The 25525-nt window shown below is 45.3% G+C and overlaps 2 protein-coding genes across 9 annotated transcripts in view; one reads left to right on the top strand and one right to left on the bottom strand.

The window, feature by feature from the left end:
• Positions 1-25525, bottom strand: part of LOC306938973 (receptor-type tyrosine-protein phosphatase U-like) — a 170806-nt gene that overhangs the window by 56702 nt on the left and 88579 nt on the right. For all 3 annotated transcript variants that reach the window (XM_079523387.1, XM_079523388.1, XM_079523389.1), the window contains 4 exons: positions 19856-20149; positions 5911-6231; positions 3713-3822; positions 265-466 (listed from right to left, as the gene is read on the bottom strand). In XM_079523387.1, the coding sequence (XP_079379513.1) occupies positions 265-466; positions 3713-3822; positions 5911-6231; positions 19856-20149 (927 nt within the window). The remainder of the gene's footprint in view (positions 1-264; positions 467-3712; positions 3823-5910; positions 6232-19855; positions 20150-25525) is intronic.
• On the top strand, positions 7402-16991 carry LOC306938972 (uncharacterized protein). 6 transcript variants are annotated; one of them, XM_079523381.1, is made up of 17 exons: positions 7402-7602; positions 9008-9145; positions 9341-9439; positions 9547-9618; positions 9711-9830; positions 10008-10076; positions 10228-10275; positions 10388-10459; positions 10687-10734; positions 10847-10918; positions 11142-15544; positions 15722-15882; positions 16041-16201; positions 16369-16437; positions 16589-16636; positions 16749-16820; positions 16979-16991. In XM_079523381.1, the coding sequence occupies exons 2-12, from the start codon at positions 9022-9024 to the stop codon at positions 15731-15733; spliced, it is 5139 nt and encodes a 1712-aa protein (XP_079379507.1). In that variant the 5' UTR covers positions 7402-7602; positions 9008-9021; the 3' UTR covers positions 15734-15882; positions 16041-16201; positions 16369-16437; positions 16589-16636; positions 16749-16820; positions 16979-16991. The 6 variants fall into 6 exon arrangements, with proteins under 6 accessions (XP_079379507.1, XP_079379511.1, XP_079379510.1 ...); XM_079523385.1 differs by lacking the exon at positions 16979-16991 and adding an exon at positions 16911-16929 and having other exon boundaries at positions 9008-9124; positions 9550-9618; XM_079523384.1 differs by lacking the exon at positions 16979-16991 and adding an exon at positions 16911-16929 and having other exon boundaries at positions 9008-9124.

Raw genomic sequence — 25525 nt, 5'->3', positions numbered from 1 at the left:
CAAATACAATAATTTTACACCTCTGTCTGCACTTTACTCTCCAAATGTATCTACAGTATCTAATATCTATACATTTACAGGTATTTCTGACTGTATTTCCGTCCTCCTTCACATATTGCTGAGGAGTGAGGACCCAAGGAAGTGCACTGTTATGTGAAGTCTATCGGATGAGCAGTTCTCTAGAACTGGCTCACTCAGAACAAGCTTGCGTTCCGAACGGCTGCCATGCCACAAACGATCCGCTAGTCAAGCAAACCAGCTCACCAGAAATGTTGGTGGTGATCTCTGTGAGGGCCGTCTGGCCGAAGCCCTTGGCGGTGCGGGCGCGGACAGACACCAGGTAGGTGGTTCCTGGGTGCAGGCCTGAGAACATGTGGTAGGTCTCGTTCCTCAGCTTGGAGACGGTGCGTCTGGGCCCCGGCACGTTGATGCTCGGGTCAGACGACTCAATGCTCTGGTAGGAGATCTGACAACAGGAAACAAATAAAAACACAGCCGGGGATTAACACCGTTATGTTGTTTCTTTGTTGCCATGGCAGTTTGGTGCAGAGCTGAGAAGAATGTCAACACAGCAAGGATGTAATACCTGTTTACTGTGATGAACAGCCTGTTGCAAATTCATCTCTAGAGCGAGTGGTGCGAGATGCTGCTTATCGGTGTGGATCCAGTAAATCTTATGCTGATGTAAGCTAACCGGTTGACTAACTGTGATCCTGTACGTACCTGCATAATTGGCAGCACTTCACAGAAAGGATCATAATTTGTTCACCTTATTTTGAGATTTTTGTTCCGTTTACCTGGTCTGGTCTTATTTTAGAAACGTTCAGCTGTGAACAGTCTATAAATCAACGGATATGAAAACACATGTAACGATGAGAACAACATGGCATCGCTGTCATTTTGGGCAGAACCAGCCAGGAAGGTGTTGGTGGATTTGTGCTGTTCAGGTGTTATAGTGCCTACTTACGCCCTCGCCACCCACAGACCTGATGTCTCTGCGTGGCACTGTTGCCAGGTGCCCAGCAAACTCTGACTCCCTCCCAGCACACAACGACATTGTTATTATTATTATTATTAAAATGGGCAATTTATTTTTCCACATGACCGTCATTACTTCCCCTCGCCAAATTCGTACTTATTATCTTCTGTTTTGTACGAGACACAGATGGAACTCTATAATTCACTCTTTCCTGTGTGTCACAGCCCGATTGTTCTACCTCGCGTTTCATCCTGAACCAGTGTCCTTCTCACTGCATCCCTCCAACCAACCCCCACCCCCGGACTCCCCGGACCCCCACCCAACCCCCACCCCCAGACCCCCACCCCAGTCCGTTGCTCTCCCCATGTCCCCCATATATGGGGACTAGGTTGGCGGAGGGTGTGTAGAGCCCAGGATCACATTAGATAATTGACACAGGGGTGAAAAATGGGTTACAAAATTGTGGGATAAAAATTATAAAAAAACAAAAAAAAACTACAATGTGTAGGAAATACATTTCCTCTTATGCAGCTCACGCTGTGCGTGGCATGAGGCCATCAATAATGAATTCGAAACATTTAAAGGTGCCCCCTTGTGGAGACATCTCTTAGGCAAATAAGTAATTATAATGCGTGTCCGCCATGTAATTACAGCCTGGAGTCTGGGGTTATATCTAATTACCTTAAGAATTTATAAATTGTATGGACTGTGAAATATCCTTCCATTTCATGGTTGGGACTCCTGTGTATCGCTGGATTTCTACCGGAGGAATGAACTAACAAAAATCACACCCGTGTGAAGTGAGGGGCGCTAATATATAAAAGTCTAACTCATGTTGATTAGGTGATGTAATGGTGATATAAAACAAACGATGCCAACACAAACATTACATTCTCTTTATTGTTAATGGCATTTAATGTTTGTGTTAGGGACAAGATGACACAATTTTCCCTTCATTGTCAATGGCATTTTTAAAACAAACATACAGAACTACAAACATACAGAACTACAAACAAACATTAAACCTGTTTATTACATGGCTTGGTTGAATGCTTGATTCTGATTGGTCAATCGCTGAATTCAGCGGTATGTTATGTCTTGATAATGACCGATCCGCTTTATAACAGACCTCTGCCTAATCAAACCCTCTGAGCACCAGCTGTGCGGCTGCGCCCGCTTGATTTACTGCTGTTTCCATCATGACAGCCAGCCATGTAAACACACACACACACTAGCGACACACAATGTAATTTACAGCTAAACATTGCTCTCAAAAATATTTTTGAAAACATTTGAGCGAGAAATAGACGAAGCAGTACCCGAAAATGGATTCTATTTGATCAACTCACTTCCTTGTTTTCCGACAGTGCTCCAGCCCTGCAGTTGGCCAGACGCAGCCAGCGCAAACTTATGGAATAGTTTTTTTGTTGTGTTTTGGGTCAATGTATTAATTTATGTTAGGTAGCCATGTAATAAGCGGGATAATATCTGGCTAGGTGGTCGGGAGATAAACTACATATAGGAGGCGCCCCTCAAAAACAAGACACAGACGCTATGTGCTAACACGTATGGTGAGCCTTGTGTGCCAACATTGATAACTTTGCCTATATGGAGCTTGGGCTTGCAATTCACTGGATGCATGGAGCAGCGTGAGCTGAGCTGTGATTGATCTACTTTTGTGCATGGGAACAGTGAAACAGACACACACACAGATAGAGACAAACTCTATTCTAGGCGGCTACGCCTCTTCAGCAGCAAACCATACAAAGTCAAGCTATGTTAAATCAAAGGGTGAAACGGTGTTGAAAGGAGAGAGCTATCTTTGAAAGTGAGGACATATCTCTTCACTGAGTCATTATTGACTGCCTGTGAACAAAATAGATATTGATGGTGAAGCAGCATCCATCCCCCACCTGCAATGGTTTAGAGAGGTGAAAGAACAGGGTCGGCGACATAGGCCTAGGGCATCATTCTAGACTAGAGGGTAGTCTGGTCGCAACCGAAGCTCTATCATGAGTCAAATATAAAGTGTAAGTGGAGCCTCCTCCCCACTTCCGTTTCATCTTTACAGTCACGCAAATGTATCCTAATATAAATCAAAATCATATAAAGCTTGCTGCTTAGCAGAAATAAAAAAAAAGCTCTGAAGACATTTTAAAATAGATTTTTGTGAACAGATTACTTGGATTTCGGGAGGTGTAGTTCCAGACTCTATATAGCATTCGGAGACTGTGCAGGAATAGACTTTTTTTCCCTTTTTTAAATTCTGAAATGAATAATGACACTTGCGTGGAGGTGTGCACTGTGCACCTCTCCACTCTCCCACATTGTTGAACAGTCAATGCAAGCAAAACCAGTCAGTCACACACACTACAAAATTCCACTATATACCTAAACCACCACCAGTGTGCAGTTTAGAGGACAGAAGGTGATAAATGTGTGTTGATATACTAGTGTTATATTTAGGTCAATATTAAAAATAAAGACTCTCTGGCACATCATTGATCATCACAGTCATTGATTGAGCAACGATGTGACAACGAGCTAGAGTGGACAAGTTAGGCCGAATATGAGTAGACTCAAGTGGCTGACTGAATGAAAAGGCAAAAGCCATCTGAGACGTTTGAGAAACATTTGTGTGTGATGATGTTCCGTGGTGATCTTGCATATAGGCTGGATTGGAATGCCTTGGTGTTAGCATTGCGCCCACAGGAGTCTGTTCAGATGGCTTACCTCATATCGTAAGATGAGGCCATTAGGCTCCACAGGCTCCTCCCACTTGAGGAAGATCATATCGTCCAATGGGGTCAAGGTCAGCGATTCTGGAGCGATGCCACCAGGAACTACAGAGAGAAAGAAACACAACCGATTTCTCAGTAAGAAACAGCAACGTGGACTTGAACGTTAATGCAGACTACAGAGAGAAAGTAACAAAACAGCGTTCTCAGTAACAAACAGCATGTGGACACAACACTAATGGACTCTTATGCCTGTAGGCCAGAGGATAAAAACACATTGGACAGAGATAAAATAACTTAAACGAAAGGGGAAAGAGCAAGATGTTTTGGAAGGAAAGTGCTGAAGGGGCATGCAGACTGGTCCTGCTGCATGAATTGGGATTGTGTGTGCCAGCGCTGCAGGCTTCCCTCCAGTCTGATAACAGAGCACCAAGTCTTTAGAGGATGACACGCCATTTTTCTTATTTAGCAAAAACAAAAAAAAAGCAGGGACCGTAGCCAAAACAGCCACAAACAGGACTTATATCCGGAGAGAAAATTATGTCCTTTATGTCTCACTCCATGAAGGGCATGTTCCGAACAGCACAGAAGGAAATTCCCATCAAAAAGAGTAATGTCCATAAAAGACAATTCAGATAATTTCCAATGATAACTTGTCTGTATCGCTTTCTCCCTCTGGCTGCGTTTGCATGTCTGTGCATGCTGCACACATATGCACGTGAGTGTGTGTGTTTCTGTGTGAGTCAGACAGAGGACACTTGAGACAAATCCTGTTGCTGATCATTGACAGTCAAATCTGCTCCCTGTGTAGCACAAAGCATTGCAGCCACGTTTGACTGTGGAGCTCAACAAGAAAGAGACACAGGGGTAACTTTCACCAGCTGGGTTTCAATTACGGTTATCTCCAAGTCTGACAGTCGTTCCTGTACTGTCTGACCGAGAGATTGGAGAACTGTTAGATCTGTTCAAATGAAAACGTTTCACCAGAAATATCAAGAAAAGGGTGAATTATGGCTTGACACACATGTGAGTTAACTGAACAAGTCAGAGCAAATAATTAATTTGATACCATGGAGTATTTCTCACTGCAGGCCCTTCAGTGTTTTGCACATGTATTAGCTCTTGTCTGAGAGAGCGATGTGCGGGTGCATACAATTAGGAGCACCCTCGCTAAATGTCTTCCGCTGCACAGCAGTATAAAGTGTTGTGTGTGAAAGTATGACAGTACATTACGTTTCAGGAAATGAAAACAATAATGTTCCACTTGCTTCATGGACCATGACATATAAAGAATGTCACCAAGTGTCATTCCAGTAGTGAGCAGGAGTGGGCAGTTCACCGCGACCCGTGGACCGTGCGTCATGACGCACGGGGAAAGGGTGCCTTTTGGTGCGACGCCAGCCTCCTTGTGATCCCCAAGAAGATCATGCTCAAAACCTGGGGCGACGTGCGTGGAGTTTGCATGTTCTCCCCGTGTCTCCTAGGGTAGGTACCCTCACAAAAACATGCAGTAATCCTGGTCTCTAAAACTACCTCCCCCTGGCCAGCCAGGGCGCCTGATGGAGGGGAAAGGAACTGGTCGGAATAACATGTTCCTTCCACGCGCTACGTCCGGCCAGGGAAATTCCCCCCTGTCAGGTGAAAAGAAGCAGCTTGGACTCCTCATGCATAGAAGGAGGCATGAGGTCAGTCCGCTGCCCCCCCCAGGTTGGCAGAGGAAGTGTAGCACCCAGGATTACATTAGATAATTGGCACTGGGTGAAAAAACTGGGTTGCAAAATCGTGGGATAAAAAAAACTAAAAAAAAACCTGGGGCGACAGCAGCTTCTCTGTGGACACCTCTACCCTCTGGAACACACTCCCCAAACACATCAGTGATGCCCCCTCCCTCCCCACCTTCAAAACCGTACTGAAAACCCACCTGTAAAATCGCATTTCCAAGCTGATTTTAACTGGTTTTTAATTCATATTTTACTTGTTTCTTTCTAATAAAGTTGTCCTTTTCTTATGTTCCCCCTCAGCCACCACACATGTAAAGCGTCTTTGAGTACCATGAAAAGCGCTATATAAGTCCCAGATATTATTATTATTACCTCTGTGTGTATCATGTGTATTGGAAACATAAATTGGGGAGCAAAAGAACATTTAAAGAAAGAAAATGAAAATAAATAATGATGCAGTTTGAACACTCACTGTCTTCCTCCGTCTGGAAGGTGACCTCTCGGCTCTCCTTCTTGCCCTCGGGGTTGGCCAGCGCCAGGCGGACGTGGACGGAGTGGAAGGGCGGCAGGTCTCTCAGCGTGAAGCGAGACGTGTTGCCCTCCACCGATAGGCACTCTCTGACCGTGGCGTTGTTCCCCCCGCCGCCTCCTGTTGGCGTGGAGTAGCGGTAGCACAGGGACAGCGAGTAGGTGTGGCAGCGGGTCAGGTTGTAGCCCAGGGGCTCCCACTGCAAGGCCAGCTGCCGGGGCTCGATCTCTGTGGCCGTCAGGCCCCGCAAGGCCCGCATGGGCTCTGGTGGAGACACAGAGACAAAGGGTTGAATTAAAAGGCATGGCCGCTGGTGGAGACACATCAGAGACAAAGGATCAACTTGCGTTTATTTTTTTGGGCAAAGGTACGCGGTGGTATCAAAAGGTGACGTGAAAACACTGCAGACTACAGATTGGTTATAGAGAATCGCTATCCTCATTGCATCACTCCGGAGTTCCTAAATACACACTTTCAACTAGACATTTACATCTAGATGTCATTAGACAATGTGAAATGAATCAATATTGAGCAACTGCATGGCTTATTTTTTCGACTGTACAGGTATAGGAGGCTGTTTTCTGACAGCAGAGAAACACGCTGAGAAACATCTATTATACATTTGAGAAGGTGTGCCCTAGAAGGTGTGCCCAAGTAGGAAAATAAAGTCACCAGCTACTACGTCACTGACACGCTGCAACACGCTGCAACACACACTGCAAAAAACACACTAACACGACACAGCCTTACCCTCCGCGTCGATCCACGGCTATCTCCTCATGTCGCGCCGCACGGCCACAGTCAACAATACCCGCGTAAAAACTGTCATTGCACTGCCACTAGAGCCGCCTCCCGTCCACACTCACAAACAACATCAATATCAATAATAAACACAAACACGCCACAAGCACCGACACCCCCCCACTCACACACGGCCCACTGTTGCCAGGTCTATGCAAACAAGCGCAGAAAACAACACGCTCCTCACACACACTACAACACGCTTAAAACTCGCGGACCTGGCAACACTGCATCCTTTTCTCCCATTGCCTACTCTTACTAATTTGTTGCCACGTCTATGAAAACAAGCACACAACAATGCCATTCAACACGCTACTTACACACACTACCACTCGCTTACAATACGCGGAACTGGCAAAGGACCTGGCAACACTACATCCCCTCTCCCATTTGCTCACAGCCAACCACGTGACCCCCGACAGCTTTGGTTACGGATTTCACATCCGGTTGGACCGCCACAAGTTACACACACACACACACCGCGAGCGCACACACACACCCTCACACACACATTCCCTCTCCCATTTGCTCACAGCCAACCACGTGACCCCCGACAGCTTTGGTTACGGATTTCACATCCGGTTGGACCGCCACAAGTTACACACACACACACACACACCGCGAGCGCACACACACACCGATTCTAACTTGGCTGGAGATCGGCGCGATTACATACACAGTTTAATTCATGAAAACACGACAATTGCGCGCGGGCCGGACTCTCGCATTGCATTGAATTGCGTATCGCTGTCCCCCTCGACCACGACACCCTTCTTCACAGCACTTTCACTACTCACTTGGACACGACCACTACGCCTCTTTCCACCATTACAGGTAAGTTAACTACAATTTAAGGGTGCGTGCGCGTGTGTGTGTATTGTGTGTGCTTGCTACGTGTGTCGATACTGAAACACAGCTGCTAATGCTATTATTAATAGCATAACAACAACATAAACAGCTGCTAATGCTATTATTAATAGCATCATAACCATAGATATAGATATATATCAACTCTACATAGCTCACCCGCGCTGTTAAACAATGGCGAGCGACGTCGTTACGTGGCGCCCACCCATTGTGTCTATGATGTACTCTTAAATGACCATAACTTGCTCAATTTACAACCGAATTTCAAACGGTTTGGTTTGTTATAAACCTCAGAGACGTCCGCATACTTATATGCTTTTATACGACCTTAAAAAAAAAAAAAAAGAGCGACGTCGTCACGTGGCGGCCATCTTACCTCGGCCCACATAACATTGTGTCTATGATGTACTCTTACATGACCATAACTTGCTCAATTTACAACCGAATTTCAAACGGTTTGGTTTGTTATAAACCTCAGACACGTCCGCATACTTATATGCTTTTATACGACGTTAAAAACAAACACAAAAAAGCAGATAAGCTTCCTGAATCAGCCACGTTATGATTCTGTTGATGCATCAACAGCATCAACAGCTGATAATGCCATGTCTCATGTACAACAGCTATTGCCACACAATTCTCCATTTATGTTGGCAATGCTGAAAATAACGCCTGCTAACAATACAGGCTGCTAACAATTGGGCTGTTGCCAATTATGCTCTTACAAATAGCATGACAATAACAATATTAATAATAACACTAGCATCATTACAAGCATAATAACACGCCGCCATGTCTCATGTACAACAGCTATAGAGCGTCGCAGTCCCGCCTCCTACCCGGGCCCAGGAAATGAAAGCCAATGCATTATTCTCATAGACATTTCGTAAAGTATTTATTTAAAGACTGTTACGCCGCGGACAAAGCCAACTCGAGTCGTGACAACTCATGACAACACAAACAATATTTTGGACCAAACAAATAATTAGAAAGAAGAAAAAAACGGCAGGTTACAACACTTTTTTTGTTGTTTTTCTTCTTTCTAATTATTTGTTTGGTCCAAAATATTGTTTGTGTTGTCATGAGTTGTCACGACTCGAGTTGGCTTTGTCCGCGGCGTAACCGTCTTTAAATAAATACTTTACGAAATGTCTATGAGAATAATGCATTGGATTTCATTTCCTGGTCCCGGGTAGGAGGCGGGACTGCGACGCTCTATTGCCACCCAATTCTGTCTTCATGTTGTCAATGCTGAAAATGAGGGCTGCTAACAATTCCGCTGTTGCCAAAAATGCCATTATTTGCCTCATACCATAACTATAATTTCATAATTTGTCGTCAATGCATAAAACACTTCTTTCAACCACTTCAGCTACATACAAAGCCATGCCGAAGAAACGCACATCATCCCTTGGATACCGAACGGCAAACGCCACCCAAATACGCTTGCACACAGCTGCCAGACAACACCACGCACCATCCGCACAAGGTACAGCACCATCCGCACAAGGTACATGTGCTCTAACAACCTTCCACAAACACTTGCACTGCACAATACATGTGTGCGTCTGTGCACACTGTGCACACACGTACTCCTTCACTGTGTGTGTACCACCATTTACTAACATCGTACCACACGTAACCAGTTTCCCACACGTGACCAGTTTACACTAACTCATGCATGCTGTCCAATCACACTCCACAGAACAACGCAATGAGGATCCAAACTTCCACCACAACCCTGCTCGCGACACTCTACGTGGCCACACACACACCCGCTCATTGGAAGACACCCAGCCCACAGGTACCCAGTACACTGACACCTTTCTATTTACTGTGTGGCGGCAGGGACCCATCACACAGCACCATGTCATAGCAGCACAACTTGATGATGATTGTCTCACTTCACAGCAGAACGCCTTGATGACGCGACTACACCGCGACTGCTCCACACCCCTACTTTGCACCTGCATGACACCAGAGGTAATGCATTCACATATGTTGCACTCAAATTTACCCCTACTGCATTGTGTCCACTACACTCACATACTGTGCAAAACATCCATCGCCAACAGCTACACGCAAATGCATGCATCAAGCAGCTGAACTACTACATGGACCCTCCCACGCCACTCACACGCCAACAGCCCCAACACAACGCTTGGTTCCAGCAGCTGCAGCACAACATGTACCAGGTAAACTTGCTCAAAACTACACTTTGCACAGCACATTGCACAATGCAATACACTGCTGTTTCTTTCTCCACAGATACTGCAGTATCTTCATCACATAACCTACATTAATTGTGTACACTACACTCACACCCTGTGCTCTACTTAACTCATACTATCTCTCTACACATCACTTCACAGCTCAACACCAGGGCAGCACTCCTCCACAAATGGCCAACACACCTTCATTGGACGTGGCTGAGGCCAGAGGTACTGACTTCTGTTATTCAGATAACCTTACTGCTTGGTACCGAGCATCCTGACACACTGTATAGAGACATCTATCTACATATCTCTGCATAACATGTCGATAACATTTTGTACCTCTGTGTCTACACACACTACTGACATCCATACCCAGTTCAGCGCAGGCGGGAGCAAACACGTGACAGAATGAGACGGACCAGAGGTAAGGCCTCAGATATGTTGCCCTCTGCCGCAATGCATTACGCATATGTGTGTATGTTATACCTACATGTACTGAATATATAGTCACATACACTCCCATCTTAATTTCTCAGCTCAGCATAACCTGGACAAACAGCAGCACATGATGGCTACAACACAGCCAATGGCCACAGCAGAAACCACAGGTAACCAACGCACTACACTCACATCTACACTTTCAAATGGCCAACACACCTTCATTGGACGTGGCTGAGGCCAGAGGTACTGACTTCTGTTATTCAGATAACCTTACTGCTTGGTACCGAGCATCCTGACACACTGTATAGAGACATCTATCTACATATCTCTGCATAACATGTCGATAACATTTTGTACCTCTGTGTCTACACACACTACTGACATCCATACCCAGTTCAGCGCAGGCGGGAGCAAACACGTGACAGAATGAGACGGACCAGAGGTAAGGCCTCAGATATGTTGCCCTCTGCCTCAATGCATTACGCATATGTGTGTATGTTATACCTACATGTACTGAATATATAGTCACATACACTCCCATCTTAATTTCTCAGCTCAGCATAACCTGGACAAACAGCAGCACATGATGGCTACAACACAGCCAATGGCCACAGCAGAAACCACAGGTAACCAACGCACTACACTCACATCTACACTTTCACCTCAATAACTCTTAATACAACTATCACATTGTCCCACTACACATACACACAGTTCAATTTAATGCCTCCACACATTTCCATTGCCTGCCTCAACAAAAACATCACATTCACATACTGACCACAATCTACTTATTGCATGACTCTCATGAAATTAACTTCACACCATACTTTCCATTTACCTTCACAGGCAGTTCCCATCAGCCAGCAAGACGACAATCACAAGTTGCTGCCAAAATTGCAACTTGCACTGCGCAGATTCTCAGCGGCCAACTAACTATCAACCAACTCTCCGACACACCACAGAGTATTGGCCAGCTCAACTGTGTGTGTGACCACTGTCACGCATTCACATTCAAAAACGAGACCTCCAGTATCTGCTGCTTGAATGGAAAGGTTTGCCTACCAGCCTTCCCTAGGCCCCCACAGGCCATCAATGATCTGTGGTTTGACGATACCCCTCAGGCAAAACTGTTTCGGAAACACAGCCGTGTCATCAACAACGCTGTCTGCCTCTCCAGTATTGCGGTCAAAGAGAAAACATTCACACGCTTCACTCCCACTGTCATTTTCCAAGGAAAGGTAATCCAGCGCATCGGGCCACTCCAACCAGAACCTGGTGCTGTTGCTGTGTTTGCCCAACTTTATGTCCTCGACCCAAGTCTGGAAAACACCACCAGATTTGCAAACATGACACTCCCCGCCAGAACATCCACTGCTGACAAGGACACAATGGCGCAGCTGCTGCACACTGTGCAGCAAGTTATTCACCTGCACAATATATTTGTCCAAGATTTCAAGCAAATCCTTGAAACCCCAGAAGAACAACTACAGCGAGGCACTATTGTCATAAGTGCTGCAGCCAGGCCACAGGGAGGACATTCCGGTGTTTACAATGCCCCCTCCAATCTCCAAGAACTTTGCATTGTCACCAACGAACAGGCACATGATCTGGTCATCCACTTACGTGGTGGAGGTCTGAAAATCATATCTGACTGCCATCCCAAAGCCATGCCCCTCCACTTCACCCTCCTCTTCATTGAAGGGACATCTGGCTGGCACTGTGCTCTCAAGCATGTGGATGATGAAAAAAGGCTCACAGCCCGTGAGTTCTTTGCCTATCACATGAACAGTCGTCACACTGCGAGCGACTACCTTTTCCAGGCAGGCAGACTGTTCCAAGAATGGATCCTCAATGCCTGGATAACATGCGAGAACCAGAGGCTGACTTGGCAGCGCCATAACCAGAAGACATTACGGGCTGACAGCTTCAAACAACTACAACAGGTTGTGGCTGTGCGTAGACGGGAACGGAGTGCTCCATCTCACTCTGTCCACCACAATGAGCAGGAACATGCTGTGGGTAGAGTCATCCTTGCTAGCTCTTTCCATGGCAGTCCACGCTGGTACCACAGCAAGTTCCAGGACGCTATGGCCATAGTCCGCCACATGCGAAAGCCAGACCTTTTCATCACGGTCACCTGCAATCCTCACTGGCCAGAGATCGTAGCTGCCCTCACCCCTGGCCAGACACCCCAAGACCGACCTGACCTGGTGGCCCGGGTATTCAAACTAAAGAAAGATCAGATCATGGATGACCTCATCAAAAGACACATCTTTGGCCTAGCCATTGCCCACCTCTGGGTCATAGAATTTCAAAAACGCGGCTTGCCTCACTCGCACATCCTCCTCATTCTAGCAGAGCAGGACAAACCCAAGACACCAGCCCAAGTGGACCAAATTGTCTGTGCAGAACTTCCCCCTGACCCGCATGAAAATGGGATCTCTGCCCAAGAAAAAGCAAGGCGCCAGCCACTGTGGGACATTGTACTTGCTAACATGATCCACGGTCCCTGTGGACAAGAGCATCCCAACAATCCCTGCATGGAGAAGAAAGCCGGCTCCAACTGCAAAGCCTGCAAGAAGAACTTCCCCAAACCCTTCCAGCCCAGAACAACAGTTGGTGACGAAACAAGTTATCCTATCTACCGCCGTCGCTCTCCAGATAATGGTGGCCGAACTGCACAAAAAAATGGGAACCACATCAACAACAGTTGGGTAGTGCCCTACAACCCCTACCTCAGCCTCCGATACAACTGCCACATCAACGTAGAAGTATGCATCTCTGCACTTGCGGCCAAATATCTCTACAAATATGTGACCAAGGGGCCGGACCGTGCAATGGTTTGTGTTGAAGTTGAGGGCGCCCAGGCTGCCCGTGATGAGATTAGGGACTATGAAGACATGCGTTCTGTTGGCTCAAGTGAGGCCTGCTGGAAACTCTTCGCATTCCCCATATCCGCCAACAAGCCTCCTGTTCAAGTCCTCCGCTTGCATCTGGAACACGAGCAATACGTCGTTTTCGCCGAGGGTGATGAGGAGAATGTGGTGGAGCAGGGCAGACAGACAGAGTTGACTGCTTTCTTCAAACTGAATGCTCAACAGAAGACAGCCAAAGGTCCAGATTACAACCCTATGACCATGCAGCGCTATGTTGACATGCCTCACAAATACACCTACACAAACAACAAGTGGCAACTCAGAAAAAACAACGCTTTCTCCGTTGGCCGTGTCCACACCATCAGCCCCCTAGCTGGAGATGTGTTCTACCTGAGACTGCTCCTCCACAATGACCACTCCAAAGGGAAAACAAGTTTTGAGGACCTCTACTCAGTCAATGGCAGCCGCCTTGACACCTACCAGGCAGTGTGCAGGGAGCTTGGCCTGTTGGATGATGACCAAGAGTGGTCCACTGTCCTTACTGAGGCTGCTGCCACTCACCTCTGCCCCCAGATTCGTGCCCTATTCGTCATCATCCTCATCTTCTGCCAACCAGCGAACCCTGCAAGCCTGTTTAACGACTTCTGGCCAGACTGGACAGATGACTTCAAGCGGAGAGCACAGCAGAGTGCAACGACCTTCACTGACCAGCAACTCAAAACCATGGTGAGACTGGATCTGCAAGTCCGCCTCCAGTCACATGAACATGACCTCCAAGACTTCCTCCTGGAAAAAATGACAGATGAGGAAAAGGCCACTGTCCATGGGCTGGTCAACATCGAAGAGCCTCTTATCCGTGAGGAGCTGGACTATGATGTGGCCCAGCTGAAAGCCAATGTACAGGCAACAATTCCACAATTCACTGCTGCACAACAACAGATTTACGACACTGTCATGACGGCAGTCCAGCAACAGGCCAACTTACAACTCTTCATATCAGCACGTGGCGGTTGTGGTAAGACCTTCCTACTCAATGCACTACTGGACGCTGTGCGCAGTCTGGAACCTGGTGGCTGTATTGCCCTTGCCATGGCAACTACTGGCATTGCTGCACAACTCCTACACCTAGGCAGAACATTCCATTCGCGGATGAAAGCACCTCTCCACCCAACAGAACACACACCCTTCCACATCACAGCTCAAAGCAGCCTAGCCAAGCTGGTGCGACGGGCACGCCTCCTGCTCATTGATGAGGCAACCATGCTGCACCGCTTCTTGCTAGAGGGACTTGACTACACTCTGAAAGACCTGATGAACAAGCCAGACTGTCCATTTGGTGGGAAAATCATCATCTTGGCCGGCGACTTCCGCCAGTGTCTTCCAGTGGTTCAAGGGGCTAATCCTGCCCAAATTGTCAACAGCTGCCTCAATAACTCAGGCCTCTGGCAACACTTCCAAGTCTCCAGCCTCACAGAGAACATGCGAGTCAGGGCCAGTGAAAACCAAGACCTGAAGGCCTTTGACCAATGGACACTCCGCATTGGTGATGGTACAGCCAACGATGCAAACGACTTCATCTTCATCCCAGATGACAGGTATTTCCACATTCAAAGCAACACAGACAATGACCACACAGCGGAGGAGTGCTCCATGAAGATGTTTTGCCAAACTATATTTCCAGATATGTCCAACAACTTCACTACTACCGGCTGGCTGGATGGCCGATCAGTACTTGCCCCTACCAACAAGGACGTGGACGCCATCAACGACCTAATGGAGACCTGGGTACCAGGTCTGTCAACCAACCTGAGCAGTGCTGACACCCTGGAGAACTACCAAGACAGAATGCGGTTTAACGTGGAATACCTCAACACCCTCTGCCCCAATGGATTTCCCAGGCACCTCATCACCCTCAAGCCAGGAATGCCCTTGATGCTACTGCGCAACATCAGCCCCAAAGACGGACTCTGCAATGGCACCAAACTGTTTTTCCTGAGAACCCTCAACAACAAACTGCTGCTGTGCAAACTTGCAGCCACACAAAAGGAAGTCCTGATCCCTCGAATCAAGTTCATTCCTGATCCTAGACATTCCTACTTTGAGTGGGCCAGACGACAGTTTCCAGTCCGCACCGCTTTTGCCACCACCATCAATAAATCCCAAGGCCAGACACTTACAAGAGTGGGGGTCTGGCTTTCGTCCCCTGTCTTCAGTCACGGACAGCTTTATGTTGCCAGCTCAAGGACAGGTAACCCAGAAGCTCTCACCTATGCCATAAAGCAGAAAGAAGGACAGCCGGAACATCATACTGCCAATGTGGTTTTTCGAGACTTGCTTCGCGCTGTTCTTCCTGGCCCTACAATCCCCATTGAGGTAAGGCTGTTGCATTGCTACATGTCATTTCTACATATGTCTTTTCTGAATAATACATAACTGCTGCTAACACTGATTAACACTTTCCAGAAATATCACTACCTTTCACATGATCTGTGGTGGACATGTCACATTGTGTGGTTGATTCATCCCTTATCTGTGTCTCCTTTTCTGCAGGCTCAACCATGACAATCTCTGGAACCAGAAACACAAACACCCCTTCCACATCACCCCACTCCTCCACGCCCTCCTCTGGATCAGCTGCCAAATACAATTGTTCCTTTGCTAAGTTGGCCTTTCCACGACAACTGCGTCTTCCCCAAACCATCCCCATCAACGTAAGGCTGTTGCATTCTTACAAGTCTCATTGTTGATTAGTCTACATAACTGATAATCAAACATAAACATAGCATTGTCATTCCATTCACAACATACCTGGTGGAGATGTCTCAATGTATACTTTATCCCTACCTTCTCTGTTTCCCCAATTCTGCAGCCTCTGCAATGTATAGTCTGCAAAACATCCATCGCCAACAGCTACACGCAAATGCATGCATCAAGCAGCTGAACTACTACATGGACCCTCCCATGCCACTCACACGCCAACAGCCCCAACACAACGCTTGGTTCCAGCAGCTGCAGCACAACATGTACCAGGTACACTTGCTCAAAACTACACTTTGCACAGCACATTGCACAATGCAATACACTGCTGTTTCTTTCTCCACAGATACTGCAGTATCTTCATCACATAACCTACATTAATTGTGTACACTACACTCACACCCTGTGCTCTACATAACTCTCTACACATCACTTCACAGCTCAACACCAGGGCAGCACTCCTCCACAAATGGCCAACACACCTTCATTGGACGTGGCTGAGGCCAGAGGTACTGACTTCTGTTATTCAGATAACCTTACTGCTTGGTACCGAGCATCCTGACACACTGTATAGAGACATCTATCTACATATCTCTGCATAACATGTCGATAACATTTTGTACCTCTGTGTCTACACACACTACTGACATCCATACCCAGGTCAGCGCAGGCGGGAGCAAACACGTGACAGAGTGAGACGGACCAGAGGTAAGGCCTCAGATATGTTGCCCTCTGCCTCAATGCATTACGCATATGTGTGTATGTTATACCTACATGTACTGAATATATAGTCACATACACTCCCATCTTAATTTCTCAGCTCAGCATAACCTGGACAAACAGCAGCACATGATGGCTACAACACAGCCAATGGCCACAGCAGAAACCACAGGTAACCAACGCACTACACTCACATCTACACTTTCACCTCAATAACTCTAATACAACTATCACATTGTCCCACTACACATACACCCTGGAGAACTACCAAGACAGAATGCGGTTCAACGTGGAATACCTCAACACCCTCTGCCCCAATGGATTTCCCAGGCACCTCATCACCCTCAAGCCAGGAATGCCCTTGATGCTACTGCGCAACATCAGCCCCAAAGACGGACTCTGCAATGGCACCAAACTGTTTTTCCTCAGAACCCTCAACAACAAACTGCTGCTGTGCAAACTTGCAGCCACACAAAAGGAAGTAACATTGATTAACACTTTCCAGAAATATCACTACCTTTCACATGATCTGTGGTGGACATGTCACATTGTGTGGTTGATTCATCCCTTATCTGTGTCTCCTTTTCTGCAGGCTCAACCATGACAATCTCTGGAACCAGAAACACAAACACCCCTTCCACATCACCCCACTCCTCCACGCCCTCCTCTGGATCAGCTGCCAAATACAATTGTTCCTTTGCTAAGTTGGCCTTTCCACGACAACTGCGTCTTCCCCAAACCATCCCCATCAACGTAAGGCTGTTGCATTCTTACAAGTCTCATTGTTGATTAGTCTACATAACTGATAATCAAACATAGACATAGCATTGTCATTCCATTCACAACATACCTGGTGGAGATGTCTCAATGTATACTTTATCCCTACCTTCTCTGTTTCCCCAATTCTACAGCCTCTGCAATGTATAGGCTGTTGCATTCTCACAAATCCCATTTCTGATTGAACTACATCACTGAAGATGATGATGATCCCATTCTGCAGGCTCTACTGGCCAAATCTGGGCAACCTCATGGCACTGCAGCTTCTTTTACTACACATTCACTGTTAACATTAACATTCTTTCCTAAAAAAACACTCAGACTCCATTAAAAATACACTGAGAACTACATTTTGAAATGTTGTGACTTTGTCTACCTTTGCTCTCACAATTTCCTTCCTCCGATTTGCGACCCGCGAAATTCTAGTAGCATTACATTTAGATTTAGACATTGTCCCAGAGGGGCATTGCCCCTACAAACACAGTACAGGTAAATAGTCTTCATGAATATATTCATACATCCCAGCACACAACATTATCAGCAAGGCACTTTGTTCAATGCTACAATGGCAGATGGGACAATCTGATGAAGTGAACTGATGTGGGAAATCATGTTGGAATCCCGAGCCACAGCTTGAGATCCAGTGATGTGAAGAGATGATTATTATCCATTGAATCCGGTAAGAGGTGGCAGGCCTCCGAGGGATAGAAGGGCAGAACATAGTTTAATTTTAATAGAGCATAGATGTTCTTTAGACTTAAGTTTAGCCTGGTTTAATCCATTGTTGCGATCGAAGGTCGCAGTTAACTATGGAATTGTGCGTTTTCTGTCAGTCACTCAAAATCTCCATACATGGGGAAAGCCCCCATATATTGTGCCGAGGTCTCGTGACATGACTATGACATCATCAGGGATGATAGTATATCAGGGATCATAGTAAATGTGTCCTGTTGTCGCAATTCACAATTAAGCCATTATGGAGATCCCTAATGTCATCAATAGTATATGGATATATATCAGAACTTGTTCTGACATTCCATATGTTGATCCTTCCCCATCCATCCTTCCTCTTCGATGTCTCCCTTTTGACTGATACCTGTCCATTCAAACTCTAGACGGGCCTGCCCCAAAATTATTTGTGCAGCCGTGCCCGGCAGCCAGCGAAAACTAGAGTTCTCAACAGGCCCGAAAATTAGACCTTGCCCTTTAGGGCGACGCCGCTTCTCGCCCTCAGGCATCTTATATATATTGTGATTACTACGTGTGACGGTATTAATCAAACTTATATCTCTTATTGACATTTTTGCTGAGATAATTAAATGATATCAAAGTGACCCAAAACTTTATTATTGAATTTTTTGAGAGGCACTAGCCCCTCCTATGCCCAGCTTTGTCTGTTAGTGTGAACACAAACACGATGATTTGATTGGCTGATCACCCCATAGCGATAATTTGATTGGCTGAGCAAAGTACATATTGAGGATAAGAAGTGAGGGCAGAATTAGGGAGTTTTAAACTCTTGGGCCCAGGGGACTATGGTAAATGCATTGAACAAATCAATGATTGGATTAAATTAAATGAAGCTGAAGTAAAGTGGTAAGATTAATTAAAAGTTTGGCTTCAGCTTCATTCACTAATGTTAAAACCCAAGCCAGAAACCATGAACCAGACGTGAATTTCAACAGCTGCATTAAGAAAATAGACCATTACCGTAAGAATATATCAAGGATTAAAGCTTGGATTATATTAATACTATTAAATTAGCTGTGCCTTATGTCCCAGGAGAATTCCCCAGCTGGAATTTAGACTGGATTAATGTAACGGTGTCGTTACAAGGTCTCCCAAAATGATTTATCAGACGGCTGCAGTTGATTCAGAATGCTGCTGCTCGAGTCCTTACTAATAACAAAAATCACACACATGTGAAGTGAGGGGAAACCAGATCATGTTGTTTTCTCATGTCTGTGAAAAATGAAAAATGACATAATTTCCTCCCTAACACAAGTTACACAAGTTAATTGACTGTAGAACAGATTCCCTCCCAATAACGAGTTACGTTTTCATTGTTTCATTTGAGTTTTTAATACGTTTTAAGACTTAGGGGGTTTCCATCGGACAGAGTGGGATAGGTGACGCGTTTTGATGACGTCATCGGAAAAACATCCGTCGCACTGGCATGCAAAGGGTTCTGGGAAATTGAGACCCAATACATTCCAATAATGGCGGTGGTGCAGTGTGTGTGTGTGTGTGTGTGTGTGTGTGTGTGTGTGTGTCATATGGAAATATATCCATTTAGAAATATAAATAATCTCTAATTGTTTCTACCCAGTTTTAACAATGAAAGCTGGGATATAGTCCTACTGTGTAGTTGACAAAAGCATTTAGACACTGATATTGTGAGTCTACGGACTCTGTGGTTGAACCACTCACCTGCACACTTGGTCCTGCTGATGAGGGGGGGTCCGGGTGCCCCCGTGCCTCCCTCTCCGGGCCGGGTCAGCAGAACACTGATACGGTACTCTGTGTCCGGCTCCAGGTGCCACACCTTGTAGGTGAGTGAACCCACTCCGTGGGTTTCTGTCCAGGGTGACTGGCTGGCTCTGTACTGGATCTCCCGTCGAATGACAGGCCCGTCCCCCACTATGGAGTTGGTGTTGAGCTGGATGATCAGGTAGGTGGGCCCCGCCCGCAGGAGCTGAGGGGGCGCGATGGGTGTGGGGGGCACTGCAAATGAAGAGACGGGTAAGGGTAACATGCAAGGGATGGGTCAGAATAATCAAATATTAGAAACATTGTTAATAGGAAAAAAATCACACCGTGTGAACTGAGTGGTGCAAGGTCTTATATAGCCTGATCAGCTGTGGTCTGACGTCACACACTAACCATAGCAACCATGCTCACCCGTACAGGCACAAACACACACGGGTACTAACAAAGCCAGTTGTTGGAGTGGTTTGCACCACTCAAAAATATTTTTTTCTTAAAAAAAATAATCACACTTGTGTGACGTGAACAGCGCTCTTATCATTATACATCATATTCCGTGCTCAGCCAATCAAATCATCACATTCCGTAGTACAAATTAAAACACTGTGCGTAGGAGGGGCTAGTGCGGTAGTGTCCCTAAAAAAAGAAATCTGTTGCAACGGCTATTTTGTCATCCAAACCCTGCCCATAGTAACTACACATTTTAGACTAGGATACATATGGGTGTAATATTTATTATTCTCCATTTAGCATTTACAGGAAGTAATTAAAAATCTAATTTTACCTTTTTTTATTCAAAAAACTTGGTCGTGGTCGAATATTCGAATAATCATTATTAATAGAAATATATGAATACATTATATTTTGATCACTTTTACACATCCCTGAAGAGATAAATACAACTACACAATGTCTGAGAATGGCCCAGTTTCACTGTTATCACCATAACTACAGTACATAGACAGTAAATTAAGTCACAGAATCAGTCAATAGAATGTCAAGAAAAGTTGATCAAATGCATTTCAAATCCAGGTTCCTTGAAACTAAAAAGGTTGACTAGTTTGATAAAACAAAAAACAACGTGTCACGGTCACCACCCTAAACCCGGTTACATTAGGCTTTGTCTTCTATCTTGCTAAAAATTCAAGAAAACTTTCTAAACCAAAGGCATAAAGTGCAGTACATAGACCGATAAGAAAATGTGAGAAGAGTGAACAAAAGAAAAGTCAAGGATTTCAACGGCTTTTAAAATAACATTATTTCTGCTCTGCTAGGGCATCGAATCAGAAAAAATCTTTTAATCACCGGGACCATGAGAGGCCCTTGAACGGAACAAATCTACATTTCCATCATAATGAATCTGAATAACGGCGTATTTGCATGAACGGTTGCATTGCAAATTACGTCCTTTCCCTTTAAAAGAACCCTGATGGAAAATGTGACTCTTATCAGATGAGGGAAATCTAATTAATGAAACATAGGTGTGCAGGGGCGTCAGGGGCGTCAGGGGCGTCATTTGAGGTCTCAGGGGATCGCACTTGCCACCGCCTATTGTTCACCTATTTAACCTCAAAGTCAGTTCTTCAGTTCTATTATGCATATTTTCCACAACTGCACTATGTAACTTTCCTCTTCTACCCCATGGATTTGAACCCGGTTTCTTGCGCAAGTGCTGACATTTTTACCATTGAGCTAATAGCGCCTGCCTGCTTGCTCAGGGGATAAATTGAATCTTGAACATCAGGTAAAAATCACACCCGTGTGAACTGAGTGGTGCAACTCTGTGTGGGGTCCCCGGAACTTCCAGACCCACAGGAACGCGCCCAGGGTGCCGCCCCGCGTCCGAAACGGTCGAGAAATGACAGAGTTACTGTGTGGGGGAATTAGCATTTAGCAGACCCCCTCTCCCCCCCCCCCCCCCCCCCTCTCTCTCTCTCTCTCTGTAATTAGCAGGCAACAGTGCAACACTATCTCTCTCTCTCTCTGTTTCTAGCACAACAGTGCCACTTTTGCCCCTAATGGTACTCTGAACATAGGGACGGACATAGGGACATAAGGACATTGCTGTTCCTTGGAGTGGTTGCAACACTCAAAACTCCTGTGTCTAGGTGAGACATGACCTTTGACATGATCCAAATGTCTCCTGTACACTGAGCCAATACTCATTGTATTGACTCCTCTGCCCGCATAGTGTTTAGGTGGTGGTGTTTTGATTGTTTTTGACTGCATTGTGTTGAGATGGTTGGTGTTCAGGTATTTTTTTATATAATATATATTGGTGTAGACAATAAGTATAATGTTGGGTGAACTACTCCTTCAAATTATTATTTTTACGGGTTTTCCGGTGACGCTACACAAGATGGCAGCTTAGTAACAGAGCTCCGGGTATCAGCCCATATATTCCCCTAATTTAGTAAGTTTTATACATCCAGATTTATACAAACTGAGTGAATAATGAATGGGGAAAAGAATCAGGGTAAAAAAGGAAAATATGAGTTAAGAAACACCGCTGTTGAACAGAGGAACGAGGAGGACGCGAACGCTGGGAAAACAACAGCAGGACAAGATGGAGGCGGCAACAGCATAGCCCGGTGTCCCGACATGGAGATGGCGGATTCACTTCGCAAAGTTGTGAGTGAAGTTATGACCGCGGGTTTGGCTACAATGCAAGCCGAACTGAAAAAAGATCTCGCTGAATTCCGTATAGGCTTCCGAGAAGATATTAAAAAAACAAATGGAGGAGTTTAAGACTGAAATAAACCAGAAAATACAGGATTCGACGGACCGGCTGGACGGAGCAGTGAAACGTGTCGGGGAAATGGAGGAAGGCCTTGCTAATATGGAAAGATGGGACATTGGTGTCAAGGACACTCTTCTTCAACTGCTATCCGACCAACAGGTACTACAAGATAAAGTTTCTTTTATGGAAGGGTACTCCAGACGCGAAAACATAAGAATATACTCCATTCCTGAAGGGGCTGAACTGGCGGAGGAGGGGGGCTCCACAATCAAGTTTGTTGAAAATTTGATAAAGACTGAACTTGGGGACTTGGATTTGGGTCAAAACCAGAGCTTAGGAATTATGCGAGCCCACAGGGTCGGACCAAAGCCCCCCGCGACCGCCCCGCCACGCTCTATGGTGATTCGATTTCTTCAATTCACAGTGAAGGAGAGAGTCATCCACACCGCTTGGAAGAAAAAGCCTGGGCCGTGCATTAATGGAAAACGGGTGTATTTCGATCATGATTACGCAGACGAAGTGCAAAAAAAGAGAAAAGAATATGTTCCTGTTAAAAAAGCCCTACTACAGAAGAAGATACGATTTCAAACCCCGATGACCAGAATGAGAGTTGAATTGGACACTGGTGCCGTTGTTTACGACAGCGCACTACAAGCAGCGGAGGACTTGCGGAAGAGAGGAATCGACATCGGTGATATCGTCCCGGCCACCACCAAGAAGAAGAAGGGCATGACTGCGGAGGCGCTGACCCAACTTCTGCCTTGGGAGATAGTGGGACCCAGACGTGCGTCGCAAGGAGCTAAACAGCGCTTTCAACAACAGGTTCGAGAGAGGCTGAGTGAATACCGCAGGACGGACTCTGACGATACAGGAGAAGTTGGAGTCTTGGAGAAACGTCCTGATAAGAGGTGAACGACCTATCTCCGACCTCTTGGAGCACGGTGTGTGATACAGTTAATCATACAAATGATAAATATCCTTTGAATACGTTTAAAAAAGTAATGATTACGGGCTGATACTTGTACTGTGAACTGACGCCACTTCTTTTTTTGCTTGTTCTATTAGCTAGAGAGGGGCCCCACCTAGTGGCCAGATCCCCTCATTACTTTAAAGACATACAGATGTCTTTTATTTCCCTAGGAAATTCTCTGTGTTTTTTTTGTTCTGTTTTATTGTCTTTTTGTTTTTGTTTTCTGCTGAGGTCCGGGCTGTTGTTGTTACAGGTACAATGTATGTTCTTTGAAATGCAGGTTTTTGTTGGAACCACAGGCTTGAGGTCTAGGTTACCTATTTGTTCAAAATCTAGATTACAGGGCTCGCTTGTTGGGGCTGTAGTATTACTCACACAGGGTTCAATGCAAAAAAAAATATGAATCTTCAACATTATAACTTATTATCCCTAAATGTAAATGGGTTAAATAGCCCCATTAAAAGGAGCAAAATGATATCAAAAATGAAGAAGGAGAAGATAAATATTGCTTTCTGGCAGGAAACACACCTGTCTGATGCAGAACACGAAAAATTAAAGAAAATGGGGTTTAGGAACACTTATTTCTCCTCATATAAAAACGGTAAAAAAAGAGGGGTTGCTATCCTGATTTCTAACTCGATTCAGTTTGAACTCATATCCAAAATAATTGATAAAGAGGGCAGATATGTTCTATTGAAGGGAAAGTTGGACCAAAAAGAAGTTACATTATTTAATGTCTATGCTCCCCCGGGCAGTACTATGTCTTTCTACAAAAAAATATTTGATTTGATCGCAGCTGAATCATATGGTACTTTGTTTTTTGGTGGTGACTTAAATGCTACGCTCCATGACTCGGACTCAACAAACAAAAAGAGAAAGAGAACCCCTACAGAAAAACGCATTAAAAAGGTATTAGCAGACTTGGGTTTAATTGATGTGTGGCGTGCCATGCATGGATCAGCCCCAGGGTACACTTTCTTTAGTGCAAGACATTCTGTTCATACAAGACTAGATTATATATTTGTGTTCAATGCAGACTTGCACAGGTTGAAGGAGTGCAGAGTGGGCCAGAGAGACCTTTCTGATCACTCAGGGGTATACTTGACTTTTCATTTAGATGGTAGAAGGAGAAAAACACTTTGGAGAATGAATACCAGCCTTTTAAATAATGCTGTATTTAGAGAAGAAATGGAATCAGACCTAACTGAATATTTACAGGATAATGACAGGGGAGACGTGGACCCAGGTATATTGTGGGATGCAGCTAAAGCGGTTCTCAGAGGGAAAATTATAGCCCGAACAGCTAGGATAAAAAAGGCAAAGGCTGAACATTTTTCGAAACTACAAGAACAACTGAGGGAGTTAGAACAAGCGCATGTTACAAACAAGGAACCTACAATAAAAAACCAAATAAAAAATATTAAACAAGAAATAGACAAAGTACTGAGTGAAGAAGTGGAAAAAAATCTAAGATTTATGAAGCAAAGATATTACGAGGCTGGCCCTAAGGCGTCGAGGCTTTTAGCCTGGAGGCTTAAAAAACAACAGGCCGAAAACACCATATATAAAATTAGAGACCCAGTTACAAATAAAATTACCAGTAATATGGATAGCATACAGAATGCATTTGAAACACATTTTAAATCACTATACTCCCAACCGGACAGGGCAGATAAACAAACAATTGTTGATTTTTTGGAATCACTAGACCTCCCCTCAATTGACACAATGATGAATAAAAAACTAATTTCACCAATAACACAAGAAGAAATAGATGAAGCCATTTCTAGCCTAAACTCCAATAAATCCCCTGGCACTGATGGATTTCCACCTGAGTGGTATAAGGCTATGAGGGAACACTTACTCCCCCTACTGCAGAAGTGTTTTAATTTCACGTTAAAGG

This window comes from Electrona antarctica (assembly GCF_951216825.1).
Source record: "Electrona antarctica genome assembly, chromosome: 15".
Lineage (NCBI taxonomy): Eukaryota > Metazoa > Chordata > Actinopteri > Myctophiformes > Myctophidae > Electrona > Electrona antarctica.
The sequence above is the reverse complement of the archived record's forward strand: the minus strand, read 5'-3'. Positions and strand labels throughout refer to the sequence as shown.